Below are 21133 nucleotides of genomic sequence, written 5' to 3' on the forward strand. Positions count from 1 at the left end.
AGCCTATGAATAACAAGTTATAATAGAGAATATGGAAAATGGAAGGGAAAGAAAAACTAGAGAAGTGATGGTAGGGTCCACAAAAGATAATTTTAGCGTCTGTTTAGTTCATAGATTTGAACAGAGAAATTTAAATAGAAATTTAAATTTTATAAAAGAAAGGAAAATTGTAGGAAATAGGCCAAGATTTAAAAGTTATGGAAATAAATAGTCAATTTACCAACTTATACAAACTAATAGGCAATTTTATGTTTTTAATTTATCATTTTTCGAATTTACCCCTTTCTTCTATTTTAATTTTCATTTTCCATAAATCCTGAGTTTACCCTCACAATTTACAGTCATTTTATTATAAGGTTTCAAGTGAAGTTAACTTGGTAAATCCTAGATTTATCACGTAAATTCTGAGTTTATCATTTAAGTTGATAACCTTTTCCTTATAAGGTTCCAAGTGAAGTTATCTTGTTAAATCATGAATTTACCACACTTTATCATTAAAGTTGATAACCTTTTCATTATAAGGCTCCAAGTGAAGTTATCATGGTAAATCCTGGATTTACCACGTAAATCATGATTTTACCATTATAGTTGATAACCTTTTCCTTATGAGGTTCCAAGTGAAATTATCTTGCTAAATCCTGGATTTATCACGTAAATTCGGGATTTACCATTAAACTTGATAACCTTGTCATTATAAGGTTCTAAGTGAAGTTATCTTGTTAAATCTTGGATTTACTATGTAAATCCTCAGTTTGCTATTAAAGTTGATAACCTTGTCCTTATAAGGTTCCAAGTGAAGTTATCTTGGTAAATCTAGGATTTACCACGTAAATCCTGAGTTTACCATTAAAGCTGATAACCTTCTCCTTATAAGGTTCCAAGTGAAGTTATCTTTGTAAGTCCTGAATTTACAATTAACATTGATAACCTTTGCATTATAAGGTTTCAAGTGAAGTTATCTTGCTAAATCCTGAATTTACCACGTAAATCTTGAGTATACCGTTAAAGTTGAAAACCTTTTCCTTATAAGGTTCCAAATGAAGTTATCTTAGTAAATCCTGGATTTACTATTAAAGTTGATAACCTTTTCATTATAAGGTTTCAAGCGAAGTTATCTTAGTAAATCTTAGATTTACCACGTAAATCCTGAGTTTACCATTAAAGCTGATAACCATTTCCTTATAAGGTTCCAAGTGAAGTTATCTTGATAAATCCTGGATTTACCACGTAAATCCTGGGTATATTATTAAAGTTGAAAACCATTTCCTTATAAAGTTCTAAGTGAAATTATCTTGGTAAATCCTGAATTTACCACTTAAATCTTTGATTTACCATCACAATTTACAGCCTTTCCATTATAAGGCTTCAAGTGAAGTTATCTTGGTAAATCCTAAATTTATTGCGTAAATCTTGAGTTTACCACGTAAGGAGAGCGAAGAGAGAGAGACGAGTATGACCGAGAGTAGAGTTTTGAGTGGGCAATTCTCATCTAGCGGGCATTTGATATGCAATAATCCTGAGAGTGGGAATGAGAATCTTGCAGATTTCTATATTTGGTAGAAGAATTGAGATTTTTTTATTCCCGAGAAAATCAATCCTATGAGATTCACTTTACCTTAAAATGGGGTAATCTCACTCCCACCCAATATGGTGTTATTCATGTTCTCAGGAATGTGATTACTATACAAAACTCAAGAAATTTACGACTTAAACAAAAGAAAAGACAAATATAATCAAAATTCATTCACTGTTCAAAACCCCACCAAGACCCAAGACACTATCGCATATCGATCACCATTGGCCCTACCTCGCCGGCCTCCGGCCACTGTTGAATCATATTTATGGGAATCTCACCAAAATACCCAAACTCACAACCCACCCACACCACCATCACCATAGATCTTGACTTGCCCAGCACCACCACCAAACTTGCAGACTCATCCCCAATACTCATATGTTGGCTGCCAGCCATCGCCTCCCCACCCCCATGGCTCCCGTCACCGAGAAAGACCACGTCGTAGGCCCCCTTCTCCCTTCAATCGCATCCTTTCTGTGTCAGCCTAAATTTGATTTGAGTTTGTGAGAGTAGCCATTTTTTTCCATTGTTTTTTGGTTTACATAATTTTAAATTGATTCTAACTATTTATTTACATTTTTTTAATATTTTATATTTGAAAAAAAAAACTAAGACATGAAAACCATAATAATCTGTTTAAGAAATTTCACTAGCAAAAGTATTTAATAAATTATAATTAATTTTAAAATTGTTGATTATATAAGAAAATTTATATTATTGTGCTTAACCAAACACAGTAAAATGATATTCCGACGTAGATTCTGACATGTTATTATACGTAATAATGCATGTTTCTTGAAAATTATATTACCCTCATCACTTTTCTATTAATATAATTTATATTGATTACTGCATACCAAAAGCCTGCTAAAAATATTTTTGAAGATTCATATGATTGTAAATCCAAATTTACCTCAAATAAACCTATTTACTAACTTTTTTAAAACTTTAACCTATTAATTTTAATTTCCTTTAAATTTTAACTTATTTCTTTTTTTTTTCTAAAAAAAAATATGTTGAGTCTCACATTATTAAAGTATGAGCTTAACATGTGGATTTATAACTAGATCCTAACAAAATACTATTACAAAATTGTTTGGACCGCAGTTTAAACACACGAACAAACCAAAGATAAGATAAGTTGTAACTTCCAAGATCGACCTGGGGTGTGCATAAAATAAAGCCTCTCCAAATGGGTACTTGTTAGTTATACCTAACGGGTGACACTTGTTATTGCCAAAAAAAAAAAAAAAATCATTCGTATTCTGTATCTGGTAGTGGCTGTGCAGTGTTGAAGCAGGTGATGAGCATTCTCTGCAACAGAGCCTCTCCAACAACCTCAAAGGCTCTACAGATCAAGAACCTACTCCTCCAAGGCTTCATCACCTCCAACCATCTTAAACATGTCCACGCCTCTCTTCTCCGTCTCGGCCTCGATCAAGACAACTTTCTCCTCAACTTGTTCTTCCGCTACGCCTTCGATTTCGGCAACACTTCTTACCCTCTTCTTGTTTTTCGACACACAAAACAGCCCAACATTTACGTTTGGAATACCGTGATCCGTGGCTTGGTTTCCAGCCATTGCTTTGACGACGCCATTGATTTCTATTTCTCCATGCGGAGACAAGGATTCTTGCCAAATGGTTTCACTTTCCCTTTCGTTTTGAAGGCCTGTGCTCGGCTTTCGGATTTCCAACTGGGGTTGAGAATCCACACCCATGTTGTGAAAGTGGGTTTTGACTGTGATGTGTTTGTCAAGACTAGTTTGCTTAGTTTGTACGCGCAAACCGGCTACTTGGACCGGGCCCACCAGGTGTTCGATGAAATTCCTGAGAAAAGTATTGTTTCTTGGACTTCCATTATAAGTGGTTATATTGGCGTTGGTCGGTTCAGTGAGGCGGTTTCTATGTTTCGGAGATCAATTGAGATCGGTTTGAGGCCTGATGGCTACAACCTCGTTCGGGTTTTGTCTGCATGTACTCAGTCGGGAGATTTAAGTAGTGCGGAGTGGATAGATAGATACTTAACGGAGAATGGCTTGGGGAGGAATCTCTTTGTTGCGACATCTTTGGTTGACATGTATGCTAAGTGCGGTAATATGGAGAAAGCGCGAATTGTATTTGATGGGATGCCTGAGAAGGATGTAGTTTGTTGGAGTAGTATGATTCAAGGATATGTACTGAATGGGCCGGCTAAAGAGGCGGTAGAGCTTTTCTTACAGATGCTTAAAGAGGGTTTAAAACCCGATTGCTTTGCGTTGGTTGGCCTGTTCTCAGCATGTGCTCGATTAGGGGCTCTAGAACTAGGGAACTGGGCAAGAAGTTTGATTGACAACGATGAGATTTTGTCTGTCCCTGCCCTCGGAACGACCCTGATTGATATGTATGCGAAATGTGGGAGTGTGGTTCAAGCCTGGGAAGTCTTCAAAGAATTGAAAGAAAAAGACCTTGTGTCCTGGAATGCTGCAATCTCTGGGCTAGCCATGAATGGGCATGTCAAAGCTGCATTTGGACTGTTTGGCAAGATGGAGAAATCCGCGATTCAACCTAATGGGAACACTTTCGTTGGCCTTCTTTCCGGGTGTGCGCATGCCGGTTTAGTTGATGAGGGCCGCAGGTATTTTAATAACATGGGTAGTTTCTTTGCCTTGGCTCCTTCCATTGAACATTATGGATGTATGGTTGATCTTCTTTCACGTGCGGGCCTTTTAGGCGAAGCTCATGAGCTAATCAAAAGTATGCCAATGAAGGCTAATGCCGTAGTTTGGGGAGCGTTGTTGGGCGGATGTAGGATACACCGAGATACCCAATTGGCAGAACATGTACTCAAGCAACTTATTGAGTTAGAGCCATGGAGTTCGGGGAATTACGTTCTCTTATCAAATATTTACTCAGCTAGTAGAAAATGGAACGAGGCGGCAGATATTAGATCAAGAATGAACGAGCGAGGGATTCAGAAAGTACGGGGAAGCAGTTGGGTCGAATTGGATGGAGTTGTTCACGAATTCCTCGTCAGAGACAAGACTCACCCATTTTCGGATAAGATATACGTGAAACTTGAGGAACTAGACAAGGAACTGAAAGCAGCAGGTTATGTTCCGACGACGGACTTCATGCTCTTTGACATAGAAGAGGAGGAAAAGGAGCATTTCCTTCGTTGTCACAGCGAGAAGCTTGCCGTCGCATTTGCCTTGATCAGCACAGCTTCAAAAGATGCTATCCGAGTCGTTAAGAACCTCCGTGTTTGTGGTGATTGTCATGAGTTCATTAAGCTAGTCTCAAAGATTACAGGGAGAGAAATCATCATCCGGGATAATAACCGATTCCATTGTTTCGTTGACGGGTTTTGTTCATGTAATGATTATTGGTGAAGTTTCATAGGATTCTTTTATGCTCCACCTTTTTCTGGTCATAGAGTTGTTCGAAATTTGTCCTCAAATATTGTTTGGCACTAGAATTGGCCCCTAGATGATTAGTTGTTGCATTACCTAGTCTCCTTAAAGTAATTTATAACATACAGTTAAAATGTTAGCTACTATGATTAGCAAGAGGTCAAATTTCCAATTCACATCCGAACCAGCCTAGTGAAGAGCGTGGGGGTTTTACGTAGATCCAAGTGCTTATTGACGTGGGAGAGAGTAGTTTTTTATTTTTTTTATTTTTTTTGTTTTTAATAAAAGAGAATAAGCTTTTTCTAATTTCTAATACTTCGAGTGTTAAGGCTCAACCGCCATTTTACATTTTAATGTTAATTGTCAAGCATTAGTAACAGAGTATGGAATTAGTAAACTCCATATATATATATATACCGCTAGATAAGTTCGGCAATTGTAAGACCCCACTTAAAATTAAGACTCCACAAATCTGACTATCAAAAACTAAATTGTATGGAGCAGCTCTGAACGGCGTGCTGTAAATTTTTAATATGGACTTGCACAGATCTGACTATCAAAAACTTAATCCAATAGTCAAAATAGAGTGTTTCACCGGTGAGTTTTTTCAAGGAGTTTTAACGCAAAAGTTACCAAAAAATAAATTGTATAAGAGCTTTAAGTAAAAAAAGAAAATAAAATAAAGGTAAAAAAAGGAAGAAAAAATTTTAAAGAATTACAAAATGTGAAATACAAGAAACGAAAATATGAAAGAAAGATAAGAGATTAACACACGGTTAAAGGAATGAAAGTTTCTTTTTAGCTCTTTTATGTATGTAAAAATTAATATATATATTTTTAAGATAAATTCAACATGTATTTTTAATAGATTAATGATGATTTTTAATCATTGTAATTTAAATTGTAAGTGTATGTTAACAATTTAAAGAGCTCACAAGAAAAAATATGGAGGAGAAGAAAACACATTTTGTGGGCATTTTATGCTTTTTAGAGGTCTGAATTTCTCAAAAACTCAATTAAAGGTTGAAGCTCATTCTAATTAATTTTATTTTATCTTTTTCATTTTCATTTGAGATACAGAAATGTATCATGAGATCTCAATAGCAATCAAATATTAAATTTCTCATATGCTATATTTAGTGGAAAATTTACCACGAAGTATAGTATATGAGAAATTTAGCACAACAAACTCAATTTTTTGCTTTTGGTTAAGAGAGCATCCTTGTTATTTCCGCAACACATAGGGGTATAATTGTTAAAAAAAAAACAAAAACAAAAACAAACTCAAATCAATTAAAAAAAAAGTCCATCAAAATAAGCAAAATTCATAAATGTGTTATGACACAATTATAACAAAAAGTTCATAAAACACATATAAAATACATAATAAGAGTTTTGGAATGATTATATTTAATAGCCCTCATCTTCTCAATCTCCTTCTTATTCATCACTATTTTCTTCTTAAACAGTATAGTCCTTAAAAACGTGATTTGTATATTTGTCAATACTTACAAATAAAAGAAAATGCATGCTTATAATTATTATGATTTAAGGGCCCGGTTAAGGCTTTCTTTACCTTATCCATGCCAAGTAAATTGAGGTTTTTTAAGTTTTAGAAAGTAAGTATATTGATTAACACATAGCCAGTCGCTGTATAATTTTACTTTAGATATATTTTAAAGAGAGAGTATTTACTACAATTTCCCTATTTTTAAACTTAATACAAAACAAAAATAAAACTTGGCAATAGAGTATTTGAATTTTGTGGTTGCAGACACACTATATCCGTAAATCCACATCCAACTATATTATAAAGTGAATTAAAAAAAAGAAAAAATTAATATGAAAACTTTTTGAAAAGTTTTAGTAAGAAAAAACTTAATTTTGCACACACATAGGGTGCATTTAGAATTGGTTTTAAAATAATTTTATTTTCAATAAAAAGTAAAAATGAGATTGTTTTGAGAATCATTCTATAACCGATTCTGAAATTGCGTTTAATTAGTCTTTTAAAAGATTATTTTAAGTATAATAAAAAGGTTAAATCGTATTTATTAATTAATATATTATAATATTCTTAATAAGCACTATAAAATGAAAACAGAAAAATAAAAATAACTTTTAACTGTTTTTTAATTCATTCACAAAAATTAGTCTCACTTTTCATTTTCAAAACATTTACTAAATAAATGTTATTTTATTTTCATTTTTATTTTTTACTTTTCAAAATACATAAAAATCATTTTAAAAAACAGTTCTAAACACACACATGATTTTGATTCCCTTCAGTCGATTGGATGGTTCAGCCCTTCTGTGGCAAAAGTTTTAGCAATGTAAGTGATGATGTTTAGGTGCTTAAATGATGGGTCTAACTAATTGTTATTGAATTTTTAATTATGTTTGCAACCGGTTGTAGCAAGTTTTGGATTGGCATGGTTGTAAATTTATCCAGTTTTGGGGGGTGTTCGGTAATGCACTAATATATTTTTTGTAAAGTTTGATTTAATCAAACGACGACGTAACTTTTGTGATAAAAAATGTAATAATTGTACAAATCCAAAGTAACTTTGTGCACTGCAACGGTGCAATTACAACATACCTTTGTCAACTTTTAAGAATCATGATGATAATTTTTTTTTTTCAAAATTTACAGATTAAATAACTTGCCCCTTATTATTTATGCGTTTAAATTATGTATGATATAAGAAGAAATCAATAAAAATTTAAAGCATAGTTCCCAAAATAGAATAAAGCATTATCCGTCATGGTTTTGTATTTTTCTTTCCCAGACAGTAGCACAAGTGGAAGAGATTTCTTTTTTCCTGAAAGTAGCACAAGGAGATTCCTCTTTGAAATTTGTCTACCTCTCGACTCCCTAATTCTAAAGAGGAATTATTCAGTACACTGAATGTACCACATCATATTATTTATATAGTACACTCGTTCAATAAAATTATATTATTTAAATATTTTATCTATGTTAACTTTTTACGTTTATTTTTCTCTTTCTTAATATGTATTTGCATTGAATACGTATTAAAAAAGAGAAAAATAAAAATGAAAAACTGACATAGATAAAATGTTTAAATAGTACAATTTTATTGAACGGATATATATGACGTGATACACTCAGTGTAGTGAATAATTCCTCAATTCCAAAACTAATATGATGCGCGGTACATCTGGGCTAGATCCTCATCATCGAGTTCATAACTAGATGAGTAGTGATACTAGTAGAACGCTTCCTATCAAATGCTTCCCACCAAGTTAACAAGTGGTCGGTACACTCCCTCATTATTATATTGCTTGTAGTTGCATTGACTTCCCAATGTTGTTTCTCGTTATTTACCGCATATTTACCCCAGTTAAAATTATTTCTCTCGCATATATCCCTACTCAAATCTTTTATTTCTGTGTGGCATTTTCAACTACCATTTTCTCATACATCCTAATTAATGTTCTATATGATTTTGCCAACTATTTTTTTTTTTTTTTTTAAATATGCCCAACCTATCTACAATCTCTCCTTTTCACACACGTCAGGCGCTCACACACCATTATTTAACCAAAATACATGTTTTCATTGAAATGTACATTTCGATCCATCTATTTCTTTATTTATTTTTAATTCTTACATTTATAAATGTGTCTGGTTAATTTTTTTAATCTACACTCCCTAAAATAACTTTTCTCAGATGTGTGATTGTCCAAACATTTTTTCTTGAAAGTAATATTTTTTTTTTTTCAAATGTGATCCTCATAACTATGTTTCTATTATTTCCTTCCGAAAATAATTTCTTCTAAAATACATCCCTACCTAAATATTTTTTTCTTAAAATCCTCTCAAATACTGTTTTCCATATGTACCTAATAAATAATTCAATCTCTAAACTTTTTCGCTGTAAAAACATTTTTCCCTTTTGGATGTGATCTACTTAAACATTTTTTTTATTAAATTAGACTCTTAAATAAATAAATAACTAAAAAGATCACTTAAGCTTTTAAAGAAATTTTACAACTTTGAAGTTCTTCCTTCGCTTCAACTTTCAATTCCTTCCATCGCGGAATTAGTAATTAGTAAACTCATTAATCGGTTACTATCTTATTCTTTTATTTACAAAAGTAACTGCCCCTGACCATTTTTAGCCGTTGATTGTTATTTAAACGGTCCAATAAACCAAATGTATTGTCCAGTCAGCTGGACTGAATCACTATCATACATTTATATACACTAATTATTAGTCACGCGCTCTGCGCATATAAAGATGGCATCAGAGCAGTTTTGAGATGGGATGATCTTCTCACCAACCCATTACATGAATAAAATCACCTACTATCTCTATCCGACTAACCCGCATAAATTGACGAGGTACGGAATGAATTTTCCCGTGACGGGTTTGAAATACTTACGATATCCTACTTACCCGATTAGTTATTTTCGTCATAAAAAAATAAATAATTAATTAATACAACTATACAAAAGAAAAATTAAAAGAACCATAGTTTTGAATTTTCATTATATATATATATTATGGAATATATTATAAATACTATTACATATCATACATATTAGACATAATATATTTACTTTAAAAATAGGATAAAGTTAATTGGGCTAATCGGGGGAATAGGATCGAGAATCTCTAAATCTACCCCTGCTATATGATCCGCGACGGGTTAAAACTTCAACCCGGTTATAATCTCAAACCATTTAAATTTGATTTTTTGACCCATTTAACGTGGTGCTCTAAACATGAGTTCTCGAGTAAAATTTCATCTCTACGTGCATGTAACATCATGTACAAGAGTTGAATAATATTATATATATTTGAGTTATAGAGAAAAATTATATATTAAAACAACATTTGCTATAGAAAAGTTATAGAGAATTATTTGTATATTGTTGGTCTGTATAAATTTAATATAACCTGTTGTTTAGAACACATATAATTACTACTATCTAGTTTGTTGTTTGTTACATAATAATAATAATAAAAAGAAACGGAAACTAAAGCAAAAACAAAAAAGAAAAGAAAGGGGAGCGAAATGGAAAAGCCATGCATTATTCCGCACGTATTGTCATGCGTGTTACTTGAGCAGTTTATTAGATAAAGTTATTTTGAGTTTAAACACATAGTAGTAGATGAGATTAAAAATCAACTAAATATATGTATAATCTTCAATAATGTGCATTTAAGAAAGTAGATTTTAAAAAACTGGATGTATCAAAATGAACATTTCAATCACAACCTATGTTTTTGTCGTATGTAATATTTTCATAAACAAAATAAAGAAATATTTTAATTTGCAGAAATCGAATAGAAAACGAATTAGGATGTACATATAGAAAAGAAAAAAAATGTTTACGTGAGTGCATATTTGAGCATTATTATTTCAATAGTGTATTTTTAAAAAAAATATATATAAAACATATTTAAAAACAAATCACATAGTAAATTAATTAGGGAGTACATATAAGAAGAAGAAAAATGTTTGCTTAATGCATATTCGAGGAAAAATATTTCAGTGCAGAAAAAATAGTTAAACACATGAAACCTTAAATACATAAAGGATTCTAAAAAAACTACCTGAGTAAAATAATTCAACTAAATGGATTTGAAAATATGTGTAAAAAATGTCAAAAGATGAGAAGAAATATAGATAAAGGCCAAGCATGTAAATTAAAAAAAAAATGAGGATTAAAGAATAAAAGTAAACAAAGAAAAAAAAATGGGAATGAAACTTGTTTGTGGTGGTTGATAGATTCTCTAAGAACCAGGACTCCCGTTTTTCGTATTATTCTTTCTGAAAGGAAGTAGTGAGAAACCACGGAGTTTCGGTAAAGCATAACGTCCGATCGAGACAATCAATTCATGAGTATTTTTGGAGGACGTCGTCCCTAAACATCAGCATTTTGACGCTTTTATATTAGGCAGATAATTGCTAAACCAAATAGGGTGTTTATTAATTATGAGAGGCAAATTGCTAAAAATTAAAAGTTTAGAGGGAAAATTGTCAAATGCCTTCAAGTTTAGGAGAATGATTGTGCAAAATACCTTATACGGGTACTGTTAGATTACAAGTCTAGAATCACATTCATTCGGCAAGTATCACTTAAGTAGAATTTCTATTGTAAGATACAAAACAAAACTAATCTACAATAAAAAATAAAAAATAAAAGATGACTATATATCAATTAATATTTTTCGTAGGACACGATATCTAAATCAATGAGAAAATTATAAGAATAACCATTAATTTTTTGATTTATTATAAAAACTCCCTCTAAATTATACCATTTATAACACTTGGTCCTCTAATTTTTAAAACGTAACATCTGTTTTTCCTGAACAATAAAATGCTAAGAAAAAACTATATCCTTTAATTTTTTAACATAAATTGACATTTAATTTGTTATTTTAAGGTATTTTAATAGCTCTATAGTTTAAAATTTAATTTGAATTTAAAACTAATTTAAATTTAATCTTTTAATTATGATACATCAATTTTTTTGAATATTTAAATTAGTTTAAATTCAAATTAAATTTTAAAGCATAGAATTGTCAAAATACTCTCAAAATAGTAAATTAATTGTTAATTTCAATTAAAAACTTAATTGATGAGATTTTTTTGTTAACATTTCATTATTCAGGGGTACGGATGTTAAGTTTTAAAGTTTAAGAGGTAAAGTGTCATAAATGATATAATTCAAAGAAAATTTTTGTAATTAATCATTAATTTTTATCATCCTATTATTTATGTCATTGAAAAAATATTATAGTAGAACATGAAAATGATTTTAGCAAAATACAAAATATCTTGTTAGAAAAATATTCTGATAGATTATGGAAGATATTCTATTATAATATTAATAACATAAATAATAAATTTAAAATTAATAACAAAAATAAAGTAATATTATTTTTTATTATTTTTTTAAAAAAATATTGGCATAATTTTTTTTATTAATTTTTTATCATTTCTTTTATTTTTAATTTAATATGTAAACTCTATTATTTTATTTTCTACGTGTTAAATAAAAGGTAACACAAAGATTGAAAAAAAAAAAATAACGCTGACATTTCCATTTCCCCAGATTAATGCCCCGTGAAAGGCCCCGTTATTTGAGAAATAGGATGGATAGTGACGCTATATTTGGCCACAAATCAACGCACAAACATAGGAATAGGTGGCTAGTATGGACCTGAGATGTGGCACAAATTTCGGGCACACCAGAGATGTAAGAATGACCGCACTACGTCCCTATTTATTAAGGACTCGTTTAATTTATTGATGTGATTTTTTAATTTAAATTTAAATATAATTTTATGTAAAAAATTTTTATTATAATAAAAAAATTAAATATGATTATTTTAAAAAAAATTTTACTTTAATAAAATTTAAATTTTAAATTTAAATCAGTTAAGGTCCTGTTCACTTCGCTGATTCAAGTTTAAAATTTGAGTTGAGATGTGACTTTATATGAGAGTTTTTTACTATAACAAAAAAGTTAGATGTAATTATTTGTGAGAGTTTTTTACTGTAGAAAAACTCAAATTCTAAACTCGAATCAGTGAAGTGAACATGGCCTAAATGAATAGATTTAGATCATGTTTATTTCGTCAATTTGAGTTTAAATAAATTTTATTATAATAAAAATTTTTTATAAATAATCACATTTAATTTTTTTATTATAATAAAATTTTTTTATATAAAATCACATCTTAATTTAAATTTTTAATTTAAATTAATGAATTAAACTCACATTAATTATAAATTTGTGGACTGTCATGTCTTGTCATGAATTCAATCACATAAATTACTTGTTCGAACAGTGTGTACGCACACTGCCCAAGATCCCAACACCCCATTGCATGCAATGAAAAGATATGGATAGACAGAGGGTTTCCGTTTTCTCCAATGTTTGGTGCAGATTTTACGAGAACCTAGGCAAAGACGATAAAGAAAACTTCTTCACTCTTCCGTAATTGTGATGCATTACCATTTGGCATTTTTACCATATTGGGTCAACAATTTACAATTCACGGTGTTCTCATGCACAAAGTTTCGTTTATTCTATCAATTTGAGTTTAAAATTTAAGTTTTATTACAGTAAAAAATTCTCAAAAAAATCACATCTAATTTTTTTACTACAGTAAAAAATTCTCACATAAAATTACATCTTAACTCAAATTATAAATTCAAATCAACAAAATAAATGAGTCTATTTATGCATAAAATTTAAATTTCTTTTAAAATTTTCTCGTAACTTATAAATTAAATGGGGCTATAAGTTTTTAATGGAGTGTGAGAAAATAGGTATTTAGTTAGTAAACTTTTTAGAAGCATCAGAATGAGCTTGTTAATGTATTCTCTTTTAAATTTCATTTGTCTTCTTTTTTTTGTTTATATCTTTGACCGTGTTTAGAATTAGTTTTATTTTTATTTTTTATAATTTTTTTAAAAAATTATAATATTTTAAAAATGGTGTTTAACGTAATAAAGATAAAAAATAAAAATGAAAATAATTTTTTAATTTAGTATAAAATAAAAGAGAAATGAAAAATAACTTTTAGTCGTTTTTTATTTTTTATTTTTATTTTTTTCTCTCTCGAACAGAGAAAAAGATATTAATGAGTTTTTTATACTAAAAATAATATCTTAATAAAATTATTAAACATATTTTTAAAAATAATTTATGTTTCAAATTAAAAACACTTTTATTTTTATTTTTATATAAAAAATAAAATTATTTTAAAATAAATTTCAAATGCACTCTTTATTTCTTTTATTTTAAATGAATTAAAGTGTATTAATTTGCGGGAGTTTTTTATTAGTATAACTTAAAAAAGAAAAACCACATCGTAATTAATACGTCACTTTGTCCCAGGCAAATAGTAGTGTATTAACTGGCCGCGTTTAGTTCGTTGATTTGAGTTTTTAATTTAAGTTGATATGTAATTTTATTTAAAAAATTTTTATTGTAGTAAAAAAATTAAATGTGACTATTTTTTAAATTTTTTTATTATAATAAAATATGAATTTTAAATTCAAATCAGTTAAATGAATTATATCAAAATCTAACGGCACTAATACACGTGGTACAAAACAGTCTTAAGTTTTGGCCAACAAAGTTTGGTATACAAGTATACTAGTATACTACGTAGATTACCAGCTAAAAAGTAGACTACTAGATACCAAAATTTTATTGGCAAAAGAGTCATGTGTAAAAATTTTACGTATCTTACTCGGTGAAAGTTGTAGTGTGGACTGTCCCTAGAAAAAAAATATTGGGTAAAGATAATAATCAGGAATTATAATACATTCTTTTCAAAAAAAAAAAAAAAAAAAAAAAGCTTGCAGATGTAAATTTTGCATTAACTTCATTGGTTCTTCATCTGATCAGATCTAGCATTGAAATGGGAAGTCACGAGTATAATTCTCTTTCAAAAAAAAAAAAAAATGAATGTCCAGTTCAACTTTAGGTAGTAGTTATTAACCATTGCTTTTCATCATATTCTTAACATTTATGAAATTAAAAAAATATTCTGATAAAATTGTATTATGGTGGAATATGAAAAATTTCTTGCTAGGGAAAAAAATTCTGACAGAATATTAATGCATAAATAATAAATTTAAAATTGATCAAAAGTTTTTCAAAAATTTAAGGGTTGTTATTTTGTAATAAAATTCAGAAAAAGTTTAAACTCAAGTTACAATTTTATTTAAGCTCACGTTCTCTTAAGTTTTAATTTTATTCAACTTTACTCAATTTTATTCAAGTTACAATTTTAATTCAAATTATAATTAAAATTTAACTTAAAAATTATATTCAAGTTACACTTTAAAATAACAACCCGTTAGCTATTGAATAAGCCGATATAGACAAGAATGTCCTTAAAATTTTTACGGCCCGTTGAAAAACTTTTCCATCCTTGGTCAACATTTTTTTTTTTTAAAATTTTATTGGCCGACTACTAACGAGGAACGACGTTCAATGCGATGGGTGGTGCAATAATATTGTCAGTTATTTTATTTTATTTGACCAGCAAATGATATTGGGTATATTTGATAGTGATAATTAGAGTTTAAAATTAATTTTTGAGTCATTTATGATAAAAATCATAAAAAGTGACTTTTAAAATTTTTTTAAAAAATTTATAGTTAAAATTAAAAATAGTTTAAAGATAATTTTATCTTTTAAATTTCACAATAAATATTTTAAATCTATAATACCCATAAAATTAATATTTTTATAATTACAATTTATTAAATATTTAATTACTTTTTACAACAGCTATTTTTTTAACATAATAAATGATAATTTTTCTAAAATCTAGATCACTAAGCCATCGTCAATTATGTCTTTCATATTCACCTATATAAACCCCACAATCCGTTGCATTGTCCACTCAACTCAGCCTATTTCCATCCAAGCACTCAAAGCCTTTTGTTTTCCAAATCTTCTCCATCTTACTCTCCCAAGCCCCAACTCAAAGCATCAACCACCCACCCAATGGCCAGTTCAAAGTTGCTTTGCGTCCTAGTGATTTGCGTCGTCCTCGGCGCGGCGTTGCCGATGACGGAAGCGGGGTTGCCGTGCCCTAGAATCCGGGGTTTGGTGGCGCCGTGCTTGACATACCTGCAGAAAGGCGGGCAACCAAACCCGAACTGCTGCGGCGGGATTAAGACGCTTGTCAGCTCGGCTACTACCACCAAGGACCGCCAGGACGCCTGCAGGTGCTTGCAACAGTCCGCTGGCATGGTATCTGGACTCGTACCGGCTTTCGCCGAGGCCCTCCCTTCCAAATGCGGAGCCAACATTCCTTACAAGATAAGCAAATCCACCAACTGCAACAGGTACACTACAAAATCTCAACTATACAATATTGTAATGAAATCATCAAAGCTATATATGTAATATTATCATAAAGCTTTAAAATTATAAAAACGGTTTCTTTTTTTTTTTCTTTTTTTGGTTGCATATATAAGCCTATATGTGCTGGCTGATATAGCACTCACTATAGCAGTGACAAAAAAACATTGTTTCTTTAAATGATGCCAAATCATAATCAACGCCAAATGATTAAGGAAACATAATTTGATACGCCATTTGACGAATTGAGTGCGTATAAAACATGTTATATATAATTATTTTTACTCAAGAAGGTCGAAAATGTTTGTTTATAATCATAATAAGGAACTAGACTGTTATACATATATGCATGTGCGCATATATGTAAAAGATGTGTGTGTATGTAGCTATCTGATTACCATTTTTTTTCTAATTTTGTTGCAGCGTGCACTGAGGCGATGAACAAGAAAAGTGTTAGTGGTAGCATGTTTATAACCATAATAAGGAACTAGACTGTTATACATATATGCATGTGCAAGATGTGTATGTATGTAGCTATCTGATTACCATTTTTTTTCTAATTTTGTTGCAGCGTGCACTGAGGCGATGAACAAGAAAAGTGTTAGTGGTAGCATATCAAGAATAAAAAAAAAATAAGGGAAAAGAATAAAGAACTGCGTGCTGAGTTTGGATGTGTCTCCACTTTTGGCGATCGACAGATATTAGTTATGTCTTGGGCGTGTTTGTCACATACATGGCCGATTTTTGTCGGTACATGGTTAGTATGTGTGTCACAGTCCTCAGAAGTCAGAAAAATCTGTGTTGTAGCTTTCGAGATATCTTAATGGTATTTGATCTTTTTTTTTTTCTTAAAGAAATGCTTTCATTTTGTTTTCTTCGTTATTTTCTTCTCCCTCTACAGCCCTTAAACCTCTAACCTGGTTGAAGGATGAAAGCACACCAACCGCCTAGGCTATAGAGTGGGCTGTTTTCTACTTTTCTTGTTATTTTGTTTCCATTGAAAGGCACTCAAAGGCTTGGTTTAATTCCAGCATGCAGAAAACTAAACGTGTATATGAATTCCATATTCGGCCACCCAAGAATCATCTGCAAAACGAACTAAATACGCGTATAGTATACTCTGTAAATAATGTTTTACTTAAAAGTTAAAACAATTTGAATTAAAAAATGTCTACTATTCTATTTATTTATAAAAGTATGTACTATACCATAATATAAAGACTTTTATGTCTTTATACAATGAAAAAAGAAAAAAATAATGAATCATCAAAATATGAAAGTAATCAAATAAAAGCTGGATATAAAAATACTAAATACTCGTATAGTATACTGTCTGTAAATAATGTTTTACTTAAAAGTTAAAAACAATTTGAATTAAAAAATGTCTACTATTCTATTTATTTATAAAAGTATGTACTATACCATAATATAAAAACTTTTATGTCTTTATACAATGAAAAAAGAAAAAAATAATGAATCATCAAAATATGAAAGTAATCAAATAAAAGCTGGATATAAAAATATTCAGATTTTAAATACGAAAGTCAAATTATTTCATTTAATGAAACCTTTCTTTGACAAACACATAAATAAAACTATCAAGGTAAAACCCTAAAAAAAAGGATAGAAAAGGAATTAAAAAACTTATGCAAATTCGAATGCAAAAGATGATAAAGACTTAAAATAACTCTTTTAAAAAAAGATATCTTGAAACAAATACAAAATCGTCATTACCATAATGATAATGTAATTATGATAAAGATTTATAAATTTAAGTATAGGTGTAAAACAAGCGAATAAGCATTACCATATAATGATAGTGTGATTACGATAATGATACGTGCAAAATGAGTGTACATATGTAACTGTTTTAATTTTATATGTTGAATACTGATAATGTTCTATTTGATATGTTCATTACGAAAACAAACATATAATTACGAAAATAAACATGTCATTACCACATATCATTATATGGCCATGCTATATGTTTGATATGGACAAAAAATTTCACCATAAAAAGGAAATTGTGTGGGGCGGCCAATTTTGGCCAACCATTTAAACTAAAAGTCTGCTATTTTTATATTTCAAACATATGGCTGGAAGTTTAAAAGTTATTATTATTATTATTATTTTGGTAATATATCCCAATAATTCCTTCTGTTCCAAACATCACACTGTCTCAATATTTCTTTTTTCTTTCCTCTCTCTACCCCGCTGGAAAAAAAAAATGGCAAACTCTCGTCTGTCGTAAAAAATGGGAAAAGATCTGCAAGGGAAAGATTTGACGAGATCTCACGTTGCCGCCGCGAAGCCGAATTTGATCGCAGAGAAACTAGATCTACAGAAGACAGCAGCTGAATCTCTTCTCCCTTTTTCTTCTCGATTGCAACTGTGACGATGACGACAACAAATAATCAGTTATATTGATGAAGGCTATTTTTCTCTTTTTAGTTTAATCATTAATGAAAGCCGACCATTTCAGTAATTTAGAAAAGTACTTGTGGTTATTCACTTTGAAATGACTCTTAAATTAGCCATTTACCCCAAAATGAATGTGGCGTATAAAAGAAATTTATGGTTTCATTCTAACTAATATATTATAATTACGGTGCAGGAATAAACTGGCCGAGACGTTTGATTATGATATTTTACGAATTCATTGGAAACAAATCAACATGATGCATATAAAAAAAAAAGTGCGGGTACGGAAGAAAACAAAAGAAAATAAAGAGGAATCACCAAGAAACCAAAAGAAAACAAAGAGAAAATCAACAATGTTGATTCAAAACAACAAACCAATCGAGGAAAGAAGATTCAAAACATGAACTATGAAAAAACAATCACCATACATTAGATTGAAAGGAAAAGTGTCGAAGAGAAGAGTAAAATATATAGCATGATGTTGCTTTATCAAAGCTATGTGAAGAACAGGTGTCTTTTTTTTTTTTTTTCTAAATCTTTGTAATGAAGACCACGTTGTGGGGCTTTGGGAGATCATGACAAAGTTTTTTTTTTTTTAGCTGAGGATAATTTTTATGAATCAATAAACGAAAAAACAATAAAGAAAATTCCTTGCAAATAGACGGAAGCAAGGGAAACTAGAAAGAAAGCTAAAACAAGAAGGGAAAAAAAAAAGATTCTGATAAACATTAAATCTATAACGATCCCCTCACAGACGTTACAGTTTTTCATCATTTTAAAAATTCACTCCACTACTAGAAAAAGTGTGATTTTTAATGGATTGATTAATTTTATAAGTATTTTAAGGCATCCACAAATTAACTTTTTAATGCCACCACAACTTCTCTAAAGGTGTCACTAACTTAGCGTAGCTAAGTACACTTAGCGTCATAGTCAACGAATCACTATGTTAGTGAGAAGTTACTGACGCTATTATGGCGTCAGTAAGTTACTTAAAATGCCATTGGCCCCTCTTATTTTTTTAAAAAATTTATCGACGCCTTTGTCATCGGCAAGTTTTTAGAAGATGAAGTTCCCAACGCCATCAAGCGACAACAAATTTCCTAAAAATTAAAATTATTTATGCCTAATGCGTCGACAGCTTCTTATTCATTTTTGCAAAACTTTTCTATTAATTATTTTTGAACATAAATTTATTTTTCATTATTATTTAAATTTATTTTTTAAATTATAAATTATAATTGTAATATAAAATTAATAATAAATCACAAAAAAAAATATCAGAAATCTGAGAGCTCATATTAACTAATAATAAGAAAACATACATAATAGTTTCAAGTATATTATCAACATCCAAAAGTAGAAGTCTAAAATATTAATCTAAACATGAAATAAAAGGTTTAAACTGATGTCTAATAACGTGGATCTCCCGATATCAAGGGGTAATAAGCATCGTCATCGTTATCCAGCGAAGGGTATTGTGGTGGCAGAGTTAGAGGAAAGATGGTTCTTGGATCAAATTGAAACGAAGCATGTAGGAAATTGCATGTTCAGTTGAGACTTGAGAGGTTAATTGTTGAACAAAGGAGGTCCATGCAGCAAGATTGTTCTTCAATGTGCTAATATGGCTCTTTTAGGAGTTTGTTCTTCAATTCCACTAGCACTTGGTCATGCGAGTTTGTTCTTCTTCTGTGAGAGGAATATGCCGAGTATCATCGTTTGATTTTGATTTTAAAGATTGTTAGGTCTGTAAATCTTTAAGCGCCAACATGTAATTCTGAAGGGAAAAAAAAAAAAAAGAAAACCCTCATGAAATATTTGAAACTTACTATTTGCTCCTTAGTACTCCAATGATCATAGAGCTATATTCAATCTTCGTCATTAATAATGTCAGTATGGGGAATCTCTTAGCAATTTTTGGTGATATTTTTCCACCAATATTCTTGAAGTGTTTGCGTAATGAACACCTCTAGTTTCTGTAAGATTCCCTCATTTGACCATCTATAACCTTTTTTATGTATGGTGACATTGTAAAGTCAATCTTTCCTACAAAATAAAGAAATTAAAATGTCAGAATTTCATAACTAAGTGTGAAGTTTGAGAGGAATTAGTATTTTAATATACTTACAAGCATCCTTTTATAAATAGGAGCTTTAATTCTGTCACTTAGTTTGTTAAAGAGTACTTTATATCGAACCGGTAAATAGGTTCGCACAATAAGTTCCAAATCACGTGCCCAAATACCATGATTAATGTGGCCAATTATTTTTAAAGTCACTTCATCAATTATTTTTTAACTTTCCATCATTACGCTTTTTTTGGATAGTTTTACCGGTGTACATACCTTTTTCGCAATATCCCTCTTGTGAAGATACGATAATGCAAAACCTGTTTCAAAATTCCAACTTTGCAGAATTGCACATTTCAGAGTCAGGTCAACAATCGTTTATTAAAAAAGACTTGCATCACATATTGTTGACACTTGACATCCCAAACACAAATAATTTCATCAATCAAATATTCGGAGTGTTGGCATAGAACTGTCAATGTTCTTCATTTTAATTGACTATTCAACTATCTATCATAAACTAAATACAATAAAGTTTACCTTCTCAAAATTATTATTCTTAGCTGCCTTATTGTTTTTCTGTATCAAGGTGTATTTTTGTTTATTATTTTTGGTCATCCGTGTCCGACGTGACAATTATTAGAATGGTAGTTTAATGAATTATTTGCAAATAATTTAGGGGTATTTATGCAAATAAATTATTAAGGCCTCGTTCAGTTTATTGATTCGAGTTTTCAATTTGAGTTGAGATGTGATTTTATGTGAGAGCTTTGTACTGTAACAGAAAATGTTAGATAT

At 30.2% G+C, this 21133-nt stretch overlaps 2 protein-coding genes across 3 annotated transcripts; both read left to right on the forward strand.

Moving 5' to 3' along the window:
• Nucleotides 1-2684: 2684 nt before the first annotated feature.
• LOC21385779 (putative pentatricopeptide repeat-containing protein At3g08820) lies at nucleotides 2685-5198 on the forward strand. Its single transcript, XM_010092729.2, has one exon. It carries the CDS (start codon nucleotides 2880-2882, stop codon nucleotides 4944-4946), a length of 2067 nt encoding a protein of 688 aa, XP_010091031.1. The 5' UTR covers nucleotides 2685-2879; the 3' UTR covers nucleotides 4947-5198.
• A 10266-nt stretch (nucleotides 5199-15464) lies between these two features.
• Nucleotides 15465-16652, forward strand: LOC21385780 (non-specific lipid-transfer protein 1). Of its 2 annotated transcripts, none has more exons than XM_024162110.1 (2): nucleotides 15465-15827; nucleotides 16415-16652. In XM_024162110.1, exons 1-2 carry the CDS (start codon nucleotides 15484-15486, stop codon nucleotides 16422-16424), a joined length of 354 nt encoding a protein of 117 aa, XP_024017878.1. In that variant the 5' UTR covers nucleotides 15465-15483; the 3' UTR covers nucleotides 16425-16652. The 2 variants fall into 2 exon arrangements, with proteins under 2 accessions (XP_024017878.1, XP_024017879.1); XM_024162111.1 differs by lacking the exon at nucleotides 16415-16652 and adding an exon at nucleotides 16267-16286.
• Nucleotides 16653-21133: the final 4481 nt, after the last annotated feature.

Source organism: Morus notabilis, unplaced genomic scaffold (genome assembly GCF_000414095.1).
Source record: "Morus notabilis unplaced genomic scaffold, ASM41409v2 Scaffold3402, whole genome shotgun sequence".
NCBI classification, from domain to species: domain Eukaryota; kingdom Viridiplantae; phylum Streptophyta; class Magnoliopsida; order Rosales; family Moraceae; genus Morus; species Morus notabilis.

Excerpts from the sequence above, each read along its gene's own strand:
- LOC21385780 (XM_024162110.1), top strand. The coding sequence starts at position 15,484 with ATGGCCAGTTCAAAGTTGCTTTGCGTCCTAGTGATTTGCGTCGTCCTC.
- LOC21385779 (XM_010092729.2), top strand. The coding sequence starts at position 2,880 with ATGAGCATTCTCTGCAACAGAGCCTCTCCAACAACCTCAAAGGCTCTA.